At 40.1% G+C, this 25,556-nt stretch overlaps 1 protein-coding gene across 1 annotated transcript in view; it reads left to right on the top strand.

The window, feature by feature from the left end:
* LOC117988883 (cell adhesion molecule DSCAM) overlaps positions 1-25,556 on the top strand; it is a 57,501-nt gene that overhangs the window by 12,879 nt on the left and 19,066 nt on the right. Inside the window, exons 3-4 of the mRNA XM_034976155.2 lie at positions 18,407-18,518; positions 25,133-25,323. Coding sequence (XP_034832046.1) covers positions 18,407-18,518; positions 25,133-25,323 — 303 coding nt within the window. The remainder of the gene's footprint in view (positions 1-18,406; positions 18,519-25,132; positions 25,324-25,556) is intronic.

Raw genomic sequence — 25,556 nt, 5'->3', positions numbered from 1 at the left:
TTTTTTTTTTTTTTATTATATTGTATCCTATATCTTGCTCATTCGTCTCTACTTACAGGATGTTTTCTGTGCAGACACATTTAATTTTTCCCTAAGTACGGACTGCGAAGCAGTTATTTCCTTGATTTTATGAATTTTTCCGGTAGGTATTTGGCAAGGTCGATTGTGTAAACGCGGCTGCATTCCAAATCTCTTCCTATCTCTCTCAGAATCATTGATTAGGGTCTTGATTCCTCGCCGGGTTGATCTGTCGACCGACTGTATGGAATATCTTTAGGCTGTGGTAATACAGGGTGATATTATGATACCATAAAAAAAACGCGAAATGCCAACAACACGAACGCATTAATATCTGGTAAAAATTCCAAACAAGCCTTCGGTTGCTAAACGATAAACAAATCGCTGAAACCTTCTTGGAGAAACGCGTAAGCGACTCGATTTGTCCCGCGCTTTAGACCTTAGATTTCATTGTCAGTTCGTATTAACGAAATTGTATGGGCCTCATATAGTACGGCTCTTACGCATTTCAGCGAGAAGCAGGTAAACTAAGGAAAATGTTATATAAATATAATTCAAAGTCCAGTAGGGCGATTGTCTAAAACCTGCATCAATCATTATTACAATCTCAATTGTTCTGATTGGCTGAATTTGTGCGATTCTTGTTGCAACAATGCATTGTAGCCAATAGTGAGCGAGCATTAACAAATCAGAGATGATTGCGATCGTGACATTGTAGCTGTCAAACAACCGCGGTAGGGCCCCTGATTGACTGACTAACTTATCAACGCACAGCCTAAACCGCTGGTCCTAGAGACATGAAATTTGGAGGACGTGTTCTTTGTAAAGAGTAGGTATCCACTAAGAAAGGATTTTTCGAAATTCCACTCTCAATGGGGGGTAAATAGGGGATGGAAGTTTGTATGAAAATCTATCATTTTTAAAGTTACATCGATGAAAATTGGTTTTGGCTTTTGGTTAAGAATTACAAATACTTATTTCACGGTTTTTGAAAATTCTACTCCCAAGGGGGTTAAAAAGGGGATGAAAATTTGTATGAAAGTCCGACATTTTTCAAGTTATTTCCATGAAAATTTGGGTTTTCGGTCACAAATGAAGAAATATGTGTTTAGAGATTTTTGGAAATTCAAACCCCACCTCGATTTTCTAAATTCCACCCGAGCGAAGCCGGGGCGGGTCAGCTATTAAAGTGCTATATGCGGTTGGCTGGTATACTATACAGTGGTCGCCGATGAAGGCAATGACCTGGTTTCAGAACCGGTGGTGACCGGCGGTTGTTTAGATCAGACGTCTCGAGTCAACCATCGGTATCGAGTTGGTAACTAGATATCATTGTGAGGGATCTAAATGGCTCCGGATACGATGCTAAGATATCAAGCCCAAACTAGCATACAACTCCTAATTTTGTTTTTTTTTTAAATAGTAATATTTATCAAAATTTTATTTCACCACTTTGTCGGCGGTGCCAAATTACAGATTTCTAGCACTAATAGTTTCTGAGATTAACCGAGGACTGACGGACGGACGTACGGACAGACAGACGGACGGACATGGCGAAACTATAAGGGTTCATTGTTTGCTTCGGAGCCCTAAAAGATCACGTAAATCCTTGTTCAACGGAACAAGGATTTACGCTAAACAAACACCCCTTTGCATTTATATGGGTAGTGACTAGTGATAGATCTTTTTGAAAGTACACGGAAATAAAACTTCTTTCTTTCTTCTCTCTGGGCTGGTTTCCGCACTTTAAAAAAATATAACTTAAAATACCTAAGTCAGGGAATGCGGCATGCCGGAAGGATCGCCGCACCTTATCGGTAGGAGAAGGAAACGAGGAAGGAATTTACGGAATCATGGAATGTCAATCACGCAATGGTGCAAACTAAAAAGCCTTTTAGACGTTGGTAAAAAGGTAGAAGAGAGATATAGGTTACTTCCTGATCGCAGCGAAACGGTGGTATAAGATTGATAGATGGCCATTTCCGCTGTGGCGGTGTAATTTGGGCGTTTTTGCGTCAATTTCTATCCCTATTCTATACCAATTCTTTTTATATAGGTACAGCACTAGCTTATGCTCGCGACTTCGTCCGCGTGGACTACACAAATTTCAAACCCCTATTTAAGCCCCTTAGGGGTTAAATTTTCAAAAATCCTTTCTTAGTGGATGCCTACGTTATAATAGCTATCTGCATGCCAAATTTCAGCCCGATCCGTCCAGTAGTTTGGCTGTGCGTTGATAGATCAGTCAGTCAGTCAGTCACATTTTCCTTTTATATATTAAGACTAGCTTATGCCCGCGACTTCGTCCGCGTGGACTACACAAATTTCAAACCCCTATTTCACCCCTTAGGGGTTGAATTTTGAAAAATCCCTTCTTAGCGGACGCCTACGTTATAATAGCTATCTGCATACCAAATTTCAGCCCGATCCGTCCAGTAGTTTGAGCTCAGGTGCGTTGATAGATCAGTCAGTCAGCTAGTCACCTTTTCCTTTTATATATTTAGATTAAAAATAGCATGACACGTAAACTGCATGCTACACCTGTAAATTATTTCCAATCAATTAAAGCTTATCAATGTTGAACAAATAAACTAATTGTTATTTCGATTAGGAGTATTATCAGTTATCACAGAATACATAATAAGTACCAGTAAAGTGGTATTTCTGTTAGTTTGTGAACCGGCAGGTGTAACTAGTATCGCGTGCCAGTTATTTTGTGTTTTAATCAACGATCTATGTACCTACCTCACTAACACTCGTTTTAATCAATGTTTTGATCTATTTTGTACTAGCTGACCCGCCCCGGCTTCGCTCGGGTGGAATTTAGAAAATCGAGATGGCGGATGAATTTCCAAAAATCCTGGAACACGTATTTCTTCATTTGTGACCGAAAACCCAAATACCAATTTTCATGCAAATAACTTGAAAAATGACGGACTTTCATACAAACTTTCATCCCCTATTTAACCCACTTAGGGGTGGAATTTCGAAAAATCCTTTCTTAGTGGATACCTACTCTTTACAGAGAAAACACCCTCAAAATTTCATGTCTCTAGGACCAGTGGTTTAGGCTGTGCGTTGATATATATGTCAGTCAGTCAGTCAGGACTTTGAATTTTATATATATAGATTGTTCTTTTTACGACAACTTGTTTTACTATAAGGGTGGTAATTTCTTTTACCTTTATCAGTTTATTCATAATACTAGCTGATGCTCGCGACTTCTTACGCGTGGATTTAGGCTTTTAAATATCCCGTGGGATTTGGGAACTCTTTGACTATACCCATGCAAAAAATCAAGTCAATCCGTTGCTCCGTTGCGACGTGATTGAAGGACAAACCAAAAAACAAACTCACTTTCGCATTTATAATAAGGGTACTGATTTGTGATGAGAGTTCCCCATAATGTTCTCAAAAGTGTGTGAAATCTACCGATGCGATCCTCACATGGTGAACTTTGGCCTAAGGCCTTCTTATGCTAGAGGGGACGCGGCGGCGATGGGTTGAGATGATGATTATCACTTAATTCGATTTTTATACAGTTCCTTGAAGTGGAAATGAAATGAAATGAATTTTTTTTATTTGCTAAATATGGGTACTTTACAAAGGTACCTGTTATAAGTCATACCTATGTCCTAATTTAAATAGTTATAGATTTTTTACTAACAAATAGGTTTAAGTTTCGTGTAGTTACTAACACTAATATTAATAATTACTAACAAGGTTTAAGTTTCGTGTAATTACTAACACCAATATGATCCTTGTTGGTCGAAATAAAAACATTTTATTTTATTTATTTATTATACATATTAAATGTTAAAAGTTGTGTTGTGTACCTTAACTGATATCAAGGTTTAAATTAAATAGAAACTTCATCAGTGAAAAGATCATTGATTGTGGTTGATTCTTTAGCATATTTGGAATTAAATTAAATACGTACCTTATTGGACTTGGAATGGAACTTGGAAGCCGGTTTTTAGGGTTCCGTACCTCAAAAGGAAAAACGGAACCATTATAGGATCACTGTTGTCTGTCTGTCTGTCTGTCTGTCTGTCCGTCTGTCTGTTAAGAAACCTGCAGGGTACTTCCCGTTGACCTAGAATCATGAAATTTGGCAGGTAGGTAGATCTTATAGCTGACATTTGGGAAAAAATCTGTAAACCGTGAATTTAGGGTTAGATCACACAAAAAAAACTGGCCAAGTGCGAGTCAGGCTCGTGCATTGAGGGTTCCGTACTACAGTCGTATTTTTTCGACATTTTGCACGATAATTCAAAAATGCATGCATGCATGATAACATGCATAAAAATAAATAAAAATCTGTTTTAGAATGTACAGGTGAAGACCTTTCATATGATACCCCACTTGATATAGTTACTTACTTCGAAAATTGAAAATACTAATTATTAGTTCATGACCACAATTTAATTTTTTTGTGTGTGATCTAACCCTAAATTCACGGGTTTCAGCTTTTCCCCAAATGTCAGCTATAAGATCTACCTACCTGCCAAATTTCATGATTCTTGGTCAACGCGAAGTACACTGTAGGTTTCTTGACAGACAGACAACAAAGTGATCCTATAAGGGTTCCGTTTTTCCTGTTGAGGTACGGAACGCTAAAAATTAATTGTGGTCATGAACTAATAATCAGTATTTTCAACTTTCGAAGTGAGATAACTAGGTATATGAAGTGGGGTATCATATGAAAAGGTCTTCACCTACATTCTAAAACAGATTTTTATTTATTTTTATGCATCATAGTTTTTGAATTATCATGCAAAATGTACAAAAAATACGACTGTAGTACGGAACCCTCATTGCGCGAGCCTGACTCGCACTTAGCCGGTTTTTATTTGTAAGTACTTGTTTTACAAACATTCAACGATATCTCGACTCCACATAAAAACTGCCGGTTGCATGCCGGTTGAAAGTGGTCTCGACCTTGGCGACGACTTTGCAGTTCCTTGTTTACCTGCCTACGTCATCAACGGGCCATGATTGGAGGTGTAGAATAGAATAGAATAGAATAGAATGTTTTTTTATTCATGTAAACTTTTTAAAAGTGCGTATGAATAGTCAGGTAGTTTTAATTTACCACTGGTTCGGAATGCCGTTCCTACCGAGAAGAACCAGCAAGAAACTCGGCGGTTGCTCTTTTTAATTTTTCAATTTACAATGTGTGTGAAGTGACGTGTGTTGGAATTACTATGAAGTATAAACCTTGGGGGACCGAATGTGGTTTAAAAAGTTTGAAGTGTAAGCTATTAGTTATTTATGCAACTGTTGTATAAAGAGGGGCATTAAAACACGAAAGTCGGTTTATCATAGTGATAATAGTATGACTTGAGTGTTTTAATACCTAATTATCAACAGTTGCATACAAGACTTTATCTACACCCATAATATTATGAATCCTCTATAAAAGATTCTGAAATAGTTAGCTTATTGCCTTAAAGCATCCAAACGATAAATCTGTCTCGTTATGCCAGCAGTATAGCGCTGTGTCTTTTTCACAGGAGTGTTATAATGAAATTCAGTACAACATTATAACACTCGTTTGGATGCTTTAATGGTTATTAAGATATTGGGTGTTTTAATGTTGGCAATAAGCTAACTGTTTCAGAATCTTTTATAGAGGGTTTAAAGCATGGGTGTAGATAAACATACTTACTGAACTTTTCCTTTGTTCTGCAATGGTTTAATGTGTGTGCTTTAACTATTTTAATTAAAAGAGATTCAGGTTATGTGCATTTTAAGCAATCAAATCAATCTGCATGAATGAGAGTTCTACATAATGTTCTCTAAAGTGTATAAAGTCTGTCAATCAGCACTTGGCCAGCAAAGCCTCTTTATCATTCTGAAAGGAGACCCGTGCTCAATAATGGGCCAGCGATGGGTTCAGGTAATAATAATGTGAAGATAAAAGCAGCTAAGTTACTTTGTAGACTTTAATTACAACTCATTAGGTATTCGATGAAGACTTGTTTACCTTGCGACAATCCGCATTCTGAGAAGACACCTGTGCTCAGTAGTGAGCCGGCGATGGGTTGATCATGATGACGATGATGATGAATTTAACTGCAATTAACAGGGGTATCTCCGTCACTTACTCTATACAATCGTAGTTTGATTCTCATTTGAATATTAAGCAACCAAATTTCGCAGATACATTTTAGAAACTAATATCTGGAGGCTGGGGCTGTGGTTTTCTAGGTTTCTTTAAAACTATGTATGTTTAAGGTTACACGGGCTCAAAGATATGACACCGAACTGTTTACTGAATCAGACACAGTTGGTACGCGGCCGAAAGTAATGTACATCGGCCTAGAGCTTTGTCTCTGTCACTCATACCTATATGACCTTTTGTCGGTCTCAACGATAGAGACAGTGCTCTACAAATCTGCTATCTCCTAAAGGTTGATGTACACTACTTTCTGCCGCGCACTGTACAACCATCAATAGATGCAGCTAATGAAATGACATTCACGAGTCCACGCCCGTGCAGGAAATTCACTGCAATCGTACAGGGGCTATTGAGTCTATTCAATATAGTGTACATTTGTACAGTGTACGAACAATGCAGTCCATTACTCGCTTCTCTGATAAATATATGCTGTGTGTAGTTACCGAGATCACTGTTCGAGATTAGATATTGTTTATTTAATCGCTTGTTTATTGTTTCCAGCGTATCATTTTAAACTTTCAATCAAACCATCGAGTTGTGCCCTAACCGTGACGAGACTAAGTAGATTTAGGTTTTTAAAAATCTCGTGGGTACTCATTAATTTTCCGGGATAAAAGTCCTACGCCGAATTGCAATAGTTGCGAAAATGTACTTACTAATTATTATCTACTCGAAATAATGGCAATACTTCAGGTACCTGGAGTAGAATTTTTTTAGGTATAATAAATAACTTTGTTATTTAGAGCCTCAATAGCTCAACCGGTATAGGAGTGGACTGAAAACCGAAAGGTCGACGGTTCAAACCCCGCCCGTTGCACTATTGTCGTACCTACTCCTAGCACAAGCCTGACGCTTAATTGGAGAGGAAAGGGGAATATTAGTCATTTAACATGGCTAATATCCTTTAAAAAAAAAAATTGCCAAGGATCCAAACGCACAGTACCAAAACGATTGAGCATTAAATACTCGTTGAAAACCATCGATGTTGAAAACATGATCGAGGAATTCCTAAGCATAAAATACTCTCCAAAATTCCAAATAACCATTTCGCTGCCAAAGATTTTCATCTCCGAAAGTTAAGAGAACCCCGCTACAGGTCATAACTTCAGCTTGTGAAATTTACGAGTGCAGGTGGCTCGTGAATTTGCGTACGTTGCAAGTACAGGGCAAAGGAAAGTGCTGCACTTTGTTTCACGGGCAGAAGGGAGAAGGTACATTATTGTTGAAACGACCACCACTTTACGAGACCAGAAGTCTCATTAAAGCGTTTCGTCTACCCCATAACTTATAACTGCAGAAGATTAAGAGCATTTGGTACTGCAGTTACTGCTTTTTGTCTGCAAAGTTTCATCTAACCTAATTTATGCCTCAAACCTGCACATATGCTGTGTAATTCACCTTGCTTCCTAAATCCTTGCTTCTTAAATTTTGATTTATAAAAGGAAAAGGTGACTGACTGACTGACTGATCTCAATTTCAATTTAAATTTTTTGCAATTCCATAAACTATGAACCTATGATCTTTCAACGCACAGCTCAAACTACTAGACGGATCGGGCTGTTTGTCATGCAGATAGCTATTATAACGTAGGCATCCGCTAAGAAAGGATTTTTGAAAATTCAACCCCTAAGGGGGTGAAACAGGTAGAAGTCGCGAGCATAAGCTAGTAGCCTTAAAAACTCTATTTAGTTAGACATGAACTATCCCAGTCATAGAAAGTTATAAGCACTACTTTACGCGACCAAAAGTTCCATAAGCGTTCCGTCTGCCCCATAACTCATAACTGCAGAAGATTAACAGCATCTGGTACTGCAGCTCTTGCATTTTGCCTGAAACGTTTCATCTAAACTAATTTATGCCCCAAACCTGCACAAATGCGTAGAGCTAAGTTGGTCTGTTCTATTGTCAAAGTTCAACACGTGTTAGAAGTTAAAACTTGACGAGATATTAGAGCATTTAACCTCAAACTTAATTTCCGATCCAATTTTAATTTTTTTTAGGGTTCCGTACCTCAAAAAGAAAAACGGAACCCTTATAGGATCACTTTGTTGTCTGTCTGTCTGTCAAGAAACCTACAGGGTACTTCCCGTTGACCTAGAATCATGAAATTTGGCAGGTAGGTAGATCTTATAGCTGACATTTGGGGAAAAATGTGAGAACTGTGAATTTAGGCTTACATCACACAAAAAAAATTAAATTGTGGTCATGAACTAATAATTAGTATTTTCAATTTTCTAAGTAAATAACTATAGTCGAAAAATGCGACTGTAGTACAGAACCCTCATGTCTCGCGAGCCTGACTCGCACTTGGCCGGTTTTTTTTTTGGTTAAGGGTCACTTAGTGACCATACAATCACAAAATGCTGACAGATCCAGGTGGAGCTTCGATCGCAATCTTGAATTACAGTTTTTGGCCGATATTTCGGAAACTATCCGCTTTAGGGCAAAAGTTATTCAAATCATTATTGTAGAGAATAAAATTTCGCATCTTGTGTTTCCTGAAACTTTTTTGTATAAAACTTACAGTTTACGATTTATGGCCGATTTAATGAACCGGTTTTTCTATTTCGGCCGATAACTTTTAAAATAAATATTGGATTAATTCGTAAATTCATAAATCGTAAACGGTAAGTTTTACAAAAAAGTTTATAGAAAACAAAAGATGCGAAATTTTATTTTCTACAATAATGGTCTGCATAACTTTTGCTCTAAAGTGGATAGTTTTCGAGATATCAGCCAAAAACTTTCCTTCAAGATTGCGATCGAAGCTCCACCTGGATCTGTCAGCGTTTTGTGATTTTATAGTCAGTTAGTGACCCTTAACCTAAAAAAAAAGATCGGAAATTTAGTGCGAGGTTGACCAAAAAAACGGCTTTATTTACTGGCCTAAGAAATCTACCTTATAAACTGCACAATGAGTTTGGGAAACCCGGAATCCTTGCTTGGGTATGTATGTTAATGTAAGCAATTAAATATCAGTTGCTTTAAGAGTGTAAACATCGTGAGGAAACCTGCATGCCTGGAGAGTTCTCCATAGTCAAAAGTCAAAAGTCAAATGATATATTCAAAATAGATAATAAATTACTCTTATTGATCGTCTGGTATGGTGTTAGATTTGTAAGATATAGTGATAATTATTACGCAGGCGCCCAGGTCTGAGAAGAGCCCACAACAAACTCAGCAGCAACATAATTATATCAAAGGTGTGTGAAGTCTGCCAATCCGCTCTTGACCAGCGTGGTGGACTAATATGGCCAAACCCAACTCATTCTGAAAGGAGACCTGTGCTCGGTAGTGAGCCGGGGATGGGTTGTTCATAATGATGGGACAGTAATATACGGAAGCTATGATAAAATTAAATTAATTCAGCCGAAACATTTCGAATCCGAGGCTGTCAAAAGTTCCATTCGAGCATTTTATAAGCTTTCACGATTTATTGTTTTCGATTCGAATATAACAAGTTTTATCATTCGTTGGCACTGCAATCCGTCATCCGGTGTCCCCCCACGCTCGCTGAAACTTATTCTATAGATTCTATATTATAGAATACAAAAAGCAACGCACCTCCTCCCATTAAGGGGAGAATATTTACGCAACGTTTGCCTTTGCCAAAGAATCGGACCACATGGTCCAAAAAAGTTTTGGGACAGACTTCTCACAGTCACACCTGATACAAGAAAGAAAGAAAAGACGTTTATTTATACAAAGGGATGAACATCCTCGTAATGATAGAGCCTCAAGGTACAGTGCGCGGCAGAAAGTAATGTACATCGACCTTTAGAAGGAGATAGCAGATTTATAGAGCACTGTCTCTGTAGCTGAGACCGACACAACGTCATATAGTTATGAGTGACAGAGACAACGCTCTACAAAGCCATTCTAAAGGCCGATGTAATTAATACATTACTTTCGGCCGCGTACTGTAGATGCATTACACCTATATTTTGATGGCGATGAACCTGTCTATTAACTCTTGATTTTAAGATTTTGATCACTTTATGTGAGGCGGAGATAACGTTTAAATGCTGGAAGGGCATTCTCAATCTTAGTAAAAATTCATAAAATATGTGCATTAAAAAAGGTAATGTTGAAGTATTTTTTATATTATCTGGTCCTAAGTACTAAGGCTGAGATCTATAGAGATCACTTTGACTTTACTCAGACCTACTCAATCTTAAGTCTGAGCAAAGTCAAAGTGCGCTCTATAGATTTCACCCTTAAGAGTCTTTCTCTATTTTCTGATAGCAATTTTTTAATTGTAATTTCCGCATGTATTGCAAGAAGTTTTTTTATGAAACTCGTAGGCGCGTTACTTGATGAATAGAATCTGAGTCATTCCAACTTCCCCTCTTCGTTGCGTGAAGAAATGCGATATAATATGAAGAATTAAAGGCTGGATTTATTACTTTAAACCGACGCTGGTTCCGCATATATTTACTTAGTAAATAGTTGCGTTTTTCCTCGTATTTTATTTTAATGAGATCTTTTATTGCCCTTGGTTATTATCGACCTTGTTTAACACTTTATTCAAAAGATTTTGAAAATATCAAATATCAAAAAACTTTGGGCTGGAGCACCCCAGTACCAACTCCTTCCATTTGATCCGATCCAAAGGCGGGCTGTTCAACTTGTGGACGATCCCAAACAAACCGGCTCGTTGGAAAGCCTGGAGCACCGCAGAGACGTAAGCTCTCTTTGCGTGTTCTACCGCCTCTATAATGCAGAGTGTTCCGAAGAGTTGTTTGATCTCATTCCACCCTCCTTTTTCTACAACCGCACCGCACGCCACCGCAATCAACTCCACCATCACCACCTGGGTTTCTGGAGCACTTCGACCACCCGATGTGCCAGATCCTTTTTTCCACGCACATGCAAACTGTGGAATCAACTCCTTTCGGCGGTGTTCCTTTTAGATATCAACATGGGGTTATTCAAGGGGCGGACCAACAAAATCCTAAAAGGCCGGCAACGCATCGGCGGTTCCTCTGGTGCTGCAAATGTTCATGGGCGGCGGTAATCACTTAACATCAGGTGAGCCGCCTGCTCGTTATCTCTATATGAAAAAAACATCATGTCAAAAGTATGGTTCTCGACACCGTACATCAATGGGTTCACCTTTAAAAGTCGTACTTTTGACATGATAGTTAGAGTTATGGCGAGTGAGATCTCAAAATATGTATATGCACATTATCACTTCCCTGTTCTAATGGCAGAGGTAGGTATTAAATCTAAACACAGCAACGTATATGAGACGTAATGCATCATCGTCTGCACTGTCAATCCTGAAATTGGAAATCCCAAACAACAGACTAGACAGTAGGCGTCATTATTTCCCTTTAATCTTCAAATCGGCAATCCAGATAAACAGACAGACGGGAGACTTTCCAGGAGGGTTCACAGTTCGCGCCGCGAACATCTCTAGCTGTGATTAGTGTTCCCCTTTCCCCCCTTCCACGTGGTAGGGGTAGTCGGTAAAATGCGTACAATGGGCGGGCGGCGCCCTCTGAATGAGTCACGGATGTCCAACGTTTTATTGCAAGGTGTAGAATTAGTTTTACAGTTATGGTGTAGGCGAGGTTTAATGATTGGTGGTGAAGGGTTCCGTACCATCATAAAGATTATATGATATCTGTACTTTTTATTTCATTTTTAACTAGCTTATTCCCGCGACTGCGTCCGCGTGGACTACACAAATTTCAAACCCCTATTTTACCCCCTCACGGCGGTTACGCAGTCATACGTTCCGTCCGTGAAAATACGTTTCGAAGTTGCCATAGAACTACTTGTATGGTAGCATAAATGACGTAGACATTTTTTTATATCCTTATCTTCACGGATTCGGATCGGATGTGTGCGTTATCGCTCTTAGGGGTTGAATTTTCAAAAATCTTTTCTTAGCGGATGTCTACGTCATAATGGCTATCTAAAGCCTGACCAGAAAAATAAAATACCTCACCAAATATGGTGAGGTATTTTTCTGGTCAGAAAACCCGTGGAGAACTTAAACTTAGTGACCATAGACCACAATATGATACTAGTGGCGCTCCCAGAGCAAGTTTTTATATTATTGGTCAGGCTTTACATGCCAAACAGCTCGACCCGTCCAGTAGTTTGAGCTGCGCGTTGATAGATCAGTCAGTCATTCAACTTTTCCTTTTATATACCTACATATAGCTTGCGCGTTATGTGCGTTTTAAGAAATTAAATATCACTTGCTTTAACGGTGAAGGAACTCATCGTGAGGAAACCTGCATGCCTGAGAGTTCTCCATAATGTTCTCAAAGGTGTGTGAAGTCTACCAATCCGCACATGGCCAGCGTGCGACTATGGCCAAACCCTTCTCACTCTGAGAGAAGACTGCTCTGTAGAGAGCCGGCGATGGGTTGATCTTGATGATGATGATATAGCATGAATATGTCATTCAATGTTCTCAGCGTACATATTCAAAATTCTTTGATCTTTTATCGTTTTGTATTTTATGTCCTTTTTCTTGTACCTTTATTTGTATTTAAATTTATTATTAATCATCTAGTTAGTGTAAGTGGCACTGCCGTTCTAATTAGATATAAAATAAATAAAAATAAATAATAAAATAAATAGCTTGCAAGTCAGGTGTTGCTGTAGATCGCCTCGCAAAGCACTTTATAAAATTATCCACTTTAGATAATTAGGTGTGTTTGCGAAATAGTGCCTGTTTTCTATAGTAAGTACATAATCTACCTAATAGTGCCTGTATTCTATAGGCAGATGTTTTCATAGCAGCTGAGTTCAAGTGCTACTAACGCAGTGACCTCGGGCATAGAGCGCGGTGCTGCGTCGGCATTTCTAGAGCAAATATTTATTAAAATACTACCCAACCATACCCATAAACCAAGAAACAAACATACTTTCCCATTTATAATATGGGGAGTGATAACGAATTAAAAATAGTTTATGCATATGCTGCGAATCATTCAATAACATTCCTATAAAATGTTAAGTCGCGTATACACTAGTAAAAATTCGCGTCTTTTGATGTTGCTATGTAGCCATCAAAAGACGCGAATTTTATATTAACGCGCAACCTAAATATTTTTATATAATAAATAAAAACTTTTTCATTTATGCTTGCGTGCGTGCTTTTCTTTCGAAGTCAAAATCGAAGTCAGTGCATTTTAATCAAAACTAAATGATGCCCGCGATCCCGTCGACATTTTCCAAAAATCCGGTGGGAACTCTTTGATTTAAAGAATCAAAGAGTTACCGGGATAAAAAGGTATGTCCTTCCCCGGGATCCAAACTATTTCTGTATATGTACGTCGTGAAAATCGATCAAAAGGATGAACCGTGAAAAGCTAGCAGACAGACAGTTATTGTAATCTAATGGAAACACAGTCGAAGGGAGTTTATTCCACACTTTGCATGCAGTGGCGTGCAGGTCATAGAGGCATAAATGCACTGCTTACCCCAGTTGTAATAGCTCAATGCATATTTTTCATTATGACCTGCCATTAAACAGGTTCCTACCTAACTAATGCCTACCCTGGCTTCAAACCCTGTGCACGCCACTGTTTGCATGTGCCTGAAAAAAAGGATCTGGCACAACGGGCGGTCGAAGTGCACCAGACACCCAGGTGGTGAGGGTGAAATTGTTTTCGATGGCGTGCGGTGCGGTTGTAGAAAAAGGAGGGTGGAATGAGATCAAACCCTTCTCATTCTGAGAAGAGACCCTCGCAGCAGTGAGCTGGCGATGATCATGATTTCTGTTAATATATGTCGAGAGGTGTAAATGCGTCGAATAGGGAACGCAGTGGTTTGTTACTATTAGCCGAGCCTTGTAGACCTAGGATTTGTGTTGACCTGTTTGTATGCACGCGGGCTGCCAGGGTCTATTATTGAATGATGATGATGATGATGATGAATCATCTTTTATCTAAATATATAAAAGGAAAAGGTAACTGACTGACTGACTGACTGATCTATCAACGCACACCTCAAACTACTGGACGGAACGGACTGAAATTTGGCATGCAGATAGCTATTATGACGTAGGCATCCGCTAAGGAAGGCATTTTGAAAATTCAACCCCAAAGAGGGTAAAATAGGGGTTCGATATTTGTGTAGTCCACGCGGACGAAGTCGCGGGCATAAGCTAGTCATGTATAGCGACAGGTTGATGTTTCGGCAGTAAATTGTTCATGGAGCGAACTATGAATGCTAATGCCTAGGCTAGGCTTCACCTTACTTTGTTTTATCGCGCCATAAATCTATGCCACCATCTACTACCTCTTTCATACGTCTAAACTCTAAACCAAATTACAATGTATTTAGGTATATTTAGAAGACCTGACTTTGGTTCTATAATTATATATACCTACGAGCTTACGCCCGCGACTTCGTCCGCGTGGACTACACAAACAACCCCTATTTCACCCCCTCAGGGGTTGAATTTTTAAAACTCCTTTATTATAGCTATTTACATGGCAAATTTCAGCCCGATCCGTCCAGGAGTTTCAGCTGTGTGTTGATAGATCAATCAGTCAGTCAGACACCTTTAGCATTTTATATATCTAATTTAGATATTTGATATTAGAGTTGGGAGCATGAAGATAGCTATTATGACGTAGGCATCCGCTAATAAAGGATTTTTGAAAATTCAACTTGTAAGAGGGTGAAATAGGTGTTTGAAATTTGTGTAGTCCACGCGGACGAAGTCGCGAGCATAAGCTAGTTTAGATATAAAGTTTTACTTGATTATTTATTTATCTACTAGATGATGCCCGCGACTTTCGATGCGTGGTATTGGATTTTTGAGAATTCCATAAGAACTTTTTGATTTTTCAGGGAAAAAAGATGTTTATATTTGGGAGAGGCTGAGTTTAGTAGCGGGTGCGGGCTGTAAAGAGGAACAGGCAGGCAAACACATTTTCGTATTTTATTAATACTTACATGGATTATCTGGCCTCGTATGGCATTTGCCAAGTCCTATAGACCAGCAGGGTGATTCCCTAACTGTCTAACACTGAATGATAGCCACCGAGCTCATTTTTTATATCCGTTGAAGGTTTTCTACGAAAAAATATTTTATTGCCACCCAGTGAAGCAGCAATGTAGAACCAACCAACCTCGGTGGCTATCATTCATTGTTAGACACTGAGTTAGCGAATCACCTAGAGCCTTGTGAAAACAAGTTTCTAATCGGCGGCGCGGCGCGCAATCTTACCCGGAAGCGGCCTAACTTAGAAGGGGTGGGATGGCAGTTTAATTAAACTCCTTATCCCAATAACCCCTTATCTGTTTCTAAGCGACATCTCACCGGAACGCTATAACGCTAAATAGCTCGTTAACCCTATTTTGTCTTATCTTAAATTTGTATTTTTAAGTCTCCCACCGAACCAGACCACAAATTTAAAAATTATAAAATTCCAAACCCCTGCCGGAAATCGAGCAAATAATATAATATATTATAATCGGGGCAAAACAAGCTTGTAAAAAAAATATTTAAATTTTGCTCTCCATATGCCCGTTTTCATATTCATATGACACTTTACGACCCTGTGATAAAATGTTAATAAGGCGGTTACATAACTGTTTGAATAATAATTTACTTTTTGTATGTTACTTTATTACTTATTTTGCATGTCAAAAAGCCATTCGGATACTGTTCTTATAATTTGCACGCTATTCGTCTCGCCAAAATGGCCCAAATCTATTCGCCTTTTGTTTCTTTTGTTGAACTACAATACCGTGAAGCCATAAGTAGATCGACACAAAAAATTGTCAGCAAACAGATAAAAGTTAAACAGTGACGAAGTTTGTGATACATATGTATGAAGTGACTGTTAATACCATTTAGTAGCGACACTTTGCAGTTATCGAAACTACCGAACTAATTATTGAGCTTCGAGCAATTTTCGATATGTAATTATAAAATTATTTAGACTAAAATTCTTTTTTAAAAATCAATAGAAACACTATTAAAGGAACACTTATGACGTAGCGCAGGTGTCAGAAGTGGGATGGCTCTCTATTATCCCGATGATGAACGACAGCTAGTCACAACTCAACAGGACAAAGGCCTCGAGGCCTCTTCTAATGAGGGTGCTTAGTTTAGTGCCTCTCGACGCCCGGCTGAAAATAAACCCTTTTTTGTCGACTTGCTAGTTTTTGATTAACTAAAATCAATCTATTCAAAACAGCTTTAAAGTTAGATATAAAACTTGGATGCTATCATTGATCGACCAATCTAAATCTACTGGGGTAGATTTGCATTTTTGTCCGTCTGTCCGTGTGTATGTCGGGGATCACATATTATACACATATTCACACATCACATATTTTATTATATATATACCACATATTTTATTATATATATACCACGTTACCTTCTGAAAGAATGCTTATAATTACTTAAAGTCCACAATTATTATAGATAACTAGATGATCCCTGCGATTTAGATTTTTTAAAATCCCGTGGGAGCTCTTCAATTTTTCGGTATCAAAAGTAGCCTATTTCCTTTCCCAGGATTTAAGCTAACTCTGTACTAAATTTCATCAAAATATGGGTAAAACGTTGAGCCGTGAAAAGCTAGCAAACATACAGACTGACGCACTTTCACATCAAAATAATTAATAATAATTAAATCAAAATTGTGAGATTTTCCCTGCAATTTTTTTCCAATACTTAACAATTTGTGTTACTGTTGATAGACGGCGCTAACACCCAAAATTTGAACTAAGTGATTACAAACTTAATACATACCAAGGAACCTTCTTCTTCTTCATTCTGGGCTGGTTTCCACACTTAAACGTTTCCGTCTGTTGTGCGTACCAAGGAACCTTGTGCTTGTACGATAATTTTTTCGACGCGTGGAATTTGAACTTCTCGGTTTTCTGTCCGCTCCTAATCCGTTAAGCTACTGTTGGCTTGACTTGTATAGAAAAATGTTCATGCCAGGTCAAATATACATAGTTATTGAATGAGGTATCATACATAGGTAGGTTAGGTACCGGCCTTGCGGTGCCGTCGCCTTGAACACCGATCAATATGACCCACTGGGCGCTGGAACTGCTCTAAAACAACATTACCAATACCAACCTGCCTTTTGGTAAAGTTCAACCGCCTATAAACTGCCGATGTGCCTATAGTCGGATGACGTATTTTCACCGACCTTTAAAGGATCAAAGGGGTTTTTAAAAGCCTATTTGAATAATGAATGAATTATAATGAATGGAATCGGAACGTTTGGGGTCGTGTGGTTTAGCCTGTAGCATGGTTGGCTACGAATGAGTTAGCTGTCATCATTAGATAGGTACAAATCAGGGACCATGAGTAAAACTTCTCGCGCGAAAGCTTGATAAAACTGTAAATTTAATTTAATTTTTCAACAAACAACTCATCTATTAAATAATCTTAAATCTAAATGTAAAGTAAAAAGAAGTAACATTAAATTAAAACTAATATAAATTAAATTAAATCTAAAAGCTCATCGAGACCACCGCAGCTTTAAGATCGTAGCATCGGTCTTCTATCGGATATACTTTGGAGAGTGTGCTCAGGAACTTCACGACCTTGTCCCTCCCTCACCATTCTACCACAGAACAGCGAGAAAATATGAACGTTGACATCCTTATGTGGTCGACAACCAACCTACTTGCACGACGACGACCTCCCTGGCGCAGTGGTAAGCTCTGTTGTCTTATTAGTGGGAGGGCCTGGGTTCGATTCCTGGCAGGGGTTTGTCATTTTATAATTTCTAAATTTCTGGTCTGGTCTGGTGGGAGGCTCCGGCTGTGGCTAACTAGCCGAGTAACTACCGGCAAAGCCGTGCCGCCATGCAGTTTAGCGTTCCAGTACGATGCCGTGTAGAAACCAAAGGGGTGTGGAACAACTGCCATACTCCTTCCAGGTTGGCCCGCTTCCATCTTAGACTGCATCATCACTTACCACCAGATGAGATTGCAGTCAAGGGCTAACTTGTACCTATCTGAATTAAAAAAAAAACGAAACGAAAAAGTGTGGAATGTTCTTCCGGCTTCCATGTTGCCTGCCACGTACAGTACAATTTAAATACATTCAAAGCAAGAGTAAATAGGCATCGTCTAGGCAAGCGCGCTCCAACTTAGACCTCATCATTGCTTTTTCCTCACAAGTGTAGACGGAAAACTTTAGTATTTTTTGGTATAATAGGTTTTTGGATAATGACATGGTTTCTATTGTTACAGCAAGACGGCAGCATAACTCTCACGCGAGTGGCCGTAGACGACGAAGGCCTGTACGAATGTAGCGTAGAGAACGAGACAGCGTACATAGACAGAGTCAATCTCACAGTCAGAAGTAAGTACGCCTTACAGCAGGACGGCAGCATAGCCCTCACGCGAGTGGCCGTAGACGACGAAGGCCTGTACGAGTGTAGCGTAGAGAACGAGACAGCGTACATAGACAGAGTCAATCTCACAGTCAGAAGTAAGTACGCCTTACAGCAGGACGGCAGCATAGCCCTCACGCGAGTGGCCGTAGACGACGAAGGCCTGTACGAGTGTAGCGTAGAGAACGAGACAGCGTACATAGACAGAGTCAATCTCACAGTCAGAAGTAAGTACGCCTTACAGCAGGACGGCAGCATAGCCCTCACGCGAGTGGCCGTAGACGACGAAGGCCTGTACGAATGTAGCGTAGAGAACGAGACAGCGTACATAGACAGAGTCAATCTCACAGTCAGAAGTAAGTACGCCTTACAGCAGGACGGCAGCATAGCCCTCACGCGAGTGGCCGTAGACGACTAAGGCCTGTACGAGTGTAGCGTAGAGAACGAGACAGCGTACATAGACAGAGTCAATCTCACAGTCAGAAGTAAGTACGCCTTACAGCAGGACGGCAGCATAGCCCTCACGCGAGTGGCCGTAGACGACGAAGGCCTGTACGAGTGTAGCGTAGAGAACGAGACAGCGTACATAGACAGAGTCAATCTCACAGTCAGAAGTAAGTACGCCTTACAGCAGGACGGCAGCATAGCCCTTACGCGAGTGGCCGTAGACGACGAAGGCCTGTACGAGTGTAGCGTAGAGAACGAGACAGCGTACATAGACAGAGTCAATCTCACAGTCAGAAGTAAGTACGCCTTACAGCAGGACGGCAGCATAGCCCTCACGCGAGTGGCCGTAGACGATGAAGGCCTGTACGAGTGTAGCGTAGAGAACGAGACAGCGTACATAGACAGAGTCAATCTCACAGTCAGAAGTAAGTACGCCTTACAGCAGGACGGCAGCATAGCCCTTACGCGAGTGGCCGTAGACGACGAAGGCCTGTACGAGTGTAGCGTAGAGAACGAGACAGCGTACATAGACACAGTCAATCTCACAGTCAGAAGTACGCTTATCTTTTCATGCACTATTCGGTTTTCCCACAATGTTATAGTAGGCTTTGACAACCTCCCTGCGGTATTGGACAGAACCGTCCAGCCGTCAGCAGTTTACGTAATCCTAGAACCTCGTGGTAGTATCAACTAGGACAGTGCTCCACGGACTCCCTTGTGATTCGCACTCATCAAGCCGTATAAGCCTGTCCTGCAATTCAAAAAAGTGTTGCTAATTATGGCTTAGCTGTCATAGAGATAAGTGATAATTTTATTTAGCCTGAACTGAATACAGACTACAGAAAATTGTTAAATTACACAGTTTTCCGCTCGCAAACACCGTCATTACATAAGCCTGTTCGTCACGGAAAATCAATTCGCACACAAATTACGGAACAGTGCATGGTCTATCCGAGCTGTTTTAATCCTACATTGGCACCGATTCCGTTGTCTTTCTCTAAACTAGAGTATCTGCATCCTTTTCTTTTTTACAATGCTAAAAAGGGACAGAACATGAACTTTACATTTAAAGACTAAATTTTAGTGCACGCTACAAATTTAAACAGTAGGCTCGCGACTGTGCGCTAAAATCACGGGTTTTACCATCTAAAAATTAAATTTAAAACTGTCAAACTGCGTCTGTCCTTTTCATATAACATTAGTAAGAAAAGGATGCGAATACTCTAAAATTAGGTTGTGCACAGAATCAGTACCATTGAGGTCCATCGCTAATCTCAATTCGCAACCCATCACAGGCCTACCGCTGACCACGGGTCTCTCAGAATGACAATGGTTTGTTCCAGTGTAGATTGGAGATTGGCAAACTTCACACACCCTTATAGACAACTTGATGGACAAAAACTAATGGTACAACCCTATGTTCCACAAAGGAATAACTGGACTTAATCATCAATAGTAATCATAATCATAATCTGTATATATAAAATTCAAAGTCCTGACTGACTGACGGACTTTTACATATCAACGCACTGCCTCAACCGCTGGTCCTAGAAATATGCAATTTGGAGGGTGTGTACTTTGTAAAGAGTAGTCCACCCCTAAGTGGGTTAAATGGGGGTTTGAAATTTATGTATTCCACGCGGACGAAGTCGCGAGCATAAGCTAGTCATTAATTAAATTAATAAGGACTTTAATGGTAGTCAATCATACAACAGTAGTCGAATCTTTTCAGAAGTGAGATGAGATCCGTCAAACTAAGAAGCCTAGTAGCTAAGCTGACCTCGTTAGTGGTTAGTTTCTTTAAGGCATTTTAACGTGTGAAGACTGAATATCTCTGAAATTTTTTTTATAAAAGCTAGTGACATAATATATTGTAGTACATAATGGTAGAGCTGGATAAGAGTGCAGCGAGTGGACGGCAGAGCTCAGTAATGGGCGTCATTACGCGGCCTTCGCCGCGCTCGCCTGGCTCGTCTTCACGTACAATACAGTCAGGTAAATGTTGGGTGGATATAATTCAGGAAAAACCGTTTCATAGATGTGGATTTCCCAACCTTTGCTTTAGAAACTTTTAATCTATCTATTAACTTTTAATCTAGAGCCTCAATAGCTCAACGGGTATAGGAGTGGACTGAAAACCGAAAGGTCAACGGTTCAAACCCCGTCCGTTGCACTATCGTACGTACTCCTAGGACACAAGCTTGACGCCTAATTGGAGAGGATTTTTTTTTTTATAAGTACTGTTAAAAGTTAAAATTTGTCACCAACTAAGGCTATTAATCGCGGTGAAATGTCTCGTAATTTTTTTTTGTATAAGACTCCATGGCCAAACAAAAATGTAACTCTCGATAAGAGAGGCATACTTGCGCCGCTTGCCGTTTTCAGCTGTTTCTGCTGCGGCTCCTGGTCTTGATGCTGTCTCCCTGACATGACACGACCAATGTGTCAACGATGCGTGCATAAGCTAGTATCCTATATTATTATAAAGCATGGTGTGCCTACTACAATATAATAGTAGAGGTAATTGACGAATCGTCCTTGGTGTCATGCCGGCTTTACAATCGAGGTAAATGTTGGCTAATTATTTACTAGAAATTAATTTTATTCAATGGACTGCTAAGTGGTTCGCAAACTCCTTTTTTAGGAGTACTCCTTTTTGTAACATGATTTAGGCTAGAACTAAATATCGCCATTTGTATCGAATAAAACCCTTTCGCCACCGTGTCGGCTCTACTTTCTAGTAGAAATCATTTATCTTGCTTGTCGCTTGTAGCTCGCTCCGAGCCCGAGTAAATCGCCATGATTGCCAAAGGGCTGACGATAAGTCGGCTTTATTCACCCCGATGCAGGGATGAATGGACTTTTTACTCATTTCTTTGGGTTTCGCTTGGTCATTCAAGCTTTAATGGAAAAGGTTGTTTATTGATGACCGACAAAAACTGAAAATCAAAATCTTATTTTTAAGTAAATATAATATCATGTATAGTACGCGACAGGTCGCAAGATCGCAACCGATGTGGGGACGCCCCGCACACCCGCACAGCCCCCGCGCTTACCTGATGCGGGATAGCGCGGGTGATGTGCGAGTATGCGGGACGTCCCCCCGCCTCATACCCAGATTGCCATCTCGACGTGCGGGGCGTTCCCTCCCCGATGGCCATCTCAACCTGTCGCGGAGTATACATACCTACTTTTATATAAACAACGTTTATATAAAAGTAGGTAGGTGTATTCGCTTCATCTTCGGCCTACGAAAATATGAACATGTATCAGAGTTCCGTGCTAAACTAAAGTGGCTGCCAGTATGTCGGCGGAGGGAGATGCACGCTTTGTCGCTCCTATATCGTATTCTGTACTACCCTCAAACACCATCATACTTAAAAGAACGGTTTTCCTATCTTGGTGAGAACCATCAGTTCTCCCTCCGCTCCAGCACCGACAATAAGCTTATGACTCCACACATCTGCACGGTATACTATGATAACTCTTTCACCACTAACAGTGTCAAGCTCTGGAATTCTCTCCCAGCTGAAATACGTCAGGCGAAATCCTTAAACACCTTCAAAAATCGTTTGAAGAACTATTATTTATCTATGTAAACAGAATTATGTAGTATATTATAGAGATATGTATATAGGTATATATATTTATATATATTTGTGTATTATTAGAATGTACTGTGTATGTAGTCTAATTTATAATAACACCTAGGGCCATTTTCGGCTGCCGCACCAACCCATGCTTTCGTGATTCCTTTCGTCAAAGGTTGCCTGGAAGAGATCGCTTTAGCGATAAGGCCGCCTTTGCATGCTACATCTATTAGATTAAGATCCTGTATTGTGTTTTTTCAATGTTTACTTTGTGTTGTGTGCAATAAAGTGTAAATAAATAAATAATAATAAAAAAAAAACGTTGAAACGTAAAACGGTCCAATCCCTACCAATAGTCATTAAACACGTAGCAATCAGGGTAAGTGGTCAAACGGGGTAAGGGGTACCAGTGTGACACCCCATACCCCACCTTGTTACGTCACATGTAAATATGGGAGTTTAGCGACGGACTTATTGATTAGACAGTCGCCAATGCTTGCAGAGGGACCATAATCAATTGATTTCGATTGTTAAGCAACATTGACCCAAGTCGGTAATTGGATGGGTAACCGGAAGGCCTTTTCGTTTCCTCCGTGCCTTGGAGAGCACGTGAAGCCTGGTTATTATCATTAATCTGATCTGATAATGGAGCTGATTCTGTTATCTTTCCTTTCTCTAAACTAGTATTCAAGAGACATCTATGGAAATTTTATTGAAGCTTGTCCCTGAAACTTCCTCATTGTTGGAAAACTAATGAAATATATTGTGTCTTGACTGATACACAGACAGCGAAATGATCCTTTTTAGGGTTCCGTACCTCAAAAGGAAAAACGGAACCTTTATAGGATCACTTTGTTGTCTGTCTGTCTGTGTGGGTCTGTCTGCCGGTCTGTCAAGAAACCTACAGGGTACTTCCCGTTGACCTAGAATTATGAAATTTGGCAGGTAGGTAGATCTTATAGCAGACTTTAGGGGAAACATCTGAAATCCGTGAATTTGTGGTTACATCACACAAAAAAAAAATTTAACTAAAAATTAGTATTTTCAATTTTCGAAGTAAGATAACTATATCAAATGGGGTATCTGGTATCATATGAAAGGGCTTTACCTGTGCATTCTGAAACAGATTTGATGCATTTTTATGCATCATAGTTTTGAATTATCGTGAAAATGTCGAAAAAAAAAACGACTGTAGTACGGAACCCTCGTTGCGCGAGCCTGACTCGCACTTGGCCGGTTTTTTTCTCTGAAGACTCGGAGCCCTAAAAACGATGACATAGCAGGAAAGCAAATCGGCATTTACGGGAATTTTGCGTTTCGCAAAAATCCAATCCTCTAATCCAAGTCTCTACGCCTTGAAACCTTATTCGGAGTTTTCGCAAAATCCTTCACGATTTTCCTCAAATATATGGATTACTGGTGCATGCTATGGTAATTTGAATTCTCTACCTAACCATCGTGCCCAGAATTTTTTCTATATGTATGAAAAAGGTGACTGACTGACTGACTGACTGACTGATCTATTAACGCACAACTCAAACTACTGGACGGATCGGGCTGAAATTTGGCATGCAGATAGCTATTATGTATGTTTTGAAAATTCAACCCCTAAGGGGGTGAAATAGGGGTTTGAAATTTGTTAAGTCCACGCGGAAGAAGTCGCGAGCATAAGCTAGTTTCTTCTGCAAATACACATATAGAAATATGTGTATTTGCAGAATGTGGAATCAATTTCCTTCTGCAATGTTCCCATATAACTTTAATCGGTAAAATTGGGGGATGCGCAACGGCAACGGGTAGGATAACAAAATCCGAGGAAAGTCGGCAAAGTATCATCCTATTGTCAAGTTGCTTATAATCGTAAATGTATCGAGCGCGAGTGGCGCGCGGGTGTGCGGGGCGTCCCCCCGCCTCATACCCTGATTGCCATCTGAACCTGTCGCGGACTACCAGTATGTTGATATGTCAGTCAGTCAATAACTTTTATACAGGATGTACAACCAGAACGCTGGCAAAAACAAAAACAGGTGAAAGTACTGATATGATATCCAAAAAAACGCGATAAAAAATATAAAAAAAATCCTATAATTTTGTAAAAGTTTACGATATAGGTATTGCAAATAAGACATCTGACTGACGCTAGAGGTCAACGAACGTTGCTTAAGTAGGCCACTCGGAGTCAATACCGCGTCGTAGGTGGGGCATTGACCCGAGTTTTGCACGCTATACATTGCGGGTTTGAAGAATACTAAATCACTAAAACTACAAAATAAAGCAAATAATTATTGGTATTGGATTGTGTTTAGGTAGTATAACAATAACCAGTGGCGTGTAACTCATAGAGTCATAAAAGCGCTGCTTACCCAAGAAATAGTTAACTCAGTTGAAATTTCTCAATGCTCATTATCCTTTGGCTTGCTTACCTAACTAATGCTTACCCTGGCTTTAAACCCTATGCACGCCACTGACAATAACGCTAAGTTTTTGCTAGCGTTCTGGTTACACCCTGTATGTGTAGATTAATCCTGTCGTTTGTTTGTCACCAGCGGAACCTCCTCCATTGATCAACGTCACCGTCCACGCGTCCACGATCCTCGCCATCATCCTGTGGAACGTGGCGGGGGACGGCGGACACCCCATCGTAGACTTCACGGCGCAGTACCGCTCCGCCGCGCCCGTCAACGGCTCGCTGGAGCCCTGGAGGCCCATCAGCCCCAACCACATCAGTCCCAACTCGGTATGAGTCCTACATTAAGAGAGAGATAGTTTGGCAATCTGTAGGGGATACATCAAAGGTACGCGTCGCTGCACGTCGCGGCACAGAGCTTCAAAATATCATTTCTATCATTTTGTATGGCGCATATCGCACTAGAGCGGCGATGCACAGCGCTACACCGCGCGTTGCTGCGCGTCACGGCTGGAGAGAATATTGTGAAGCGCAGGGCAGCGACGCACGCTAGTGCGACATAC

Source organism: Maniola hyperantus, chromosome 15 (assembly GCF_902806685.2).
Source record: "Maniola hyperantus chromosome 15, iAphHyp1.2, whole genome shotgun sequence".
Classification (NCBI taxonomy): domain Eukaryota; kingdom Metazoa; phylum Arthropoda; class Insecta; order Lepidoptera; family Nymphalidae; genus Maniola; species Maniola hyperantus.
The sequence above is the reverse complement of the archived record's forward strand: the minus strand, read 5'-3'. Positions and strand labels throughout refer to the sequence as shown.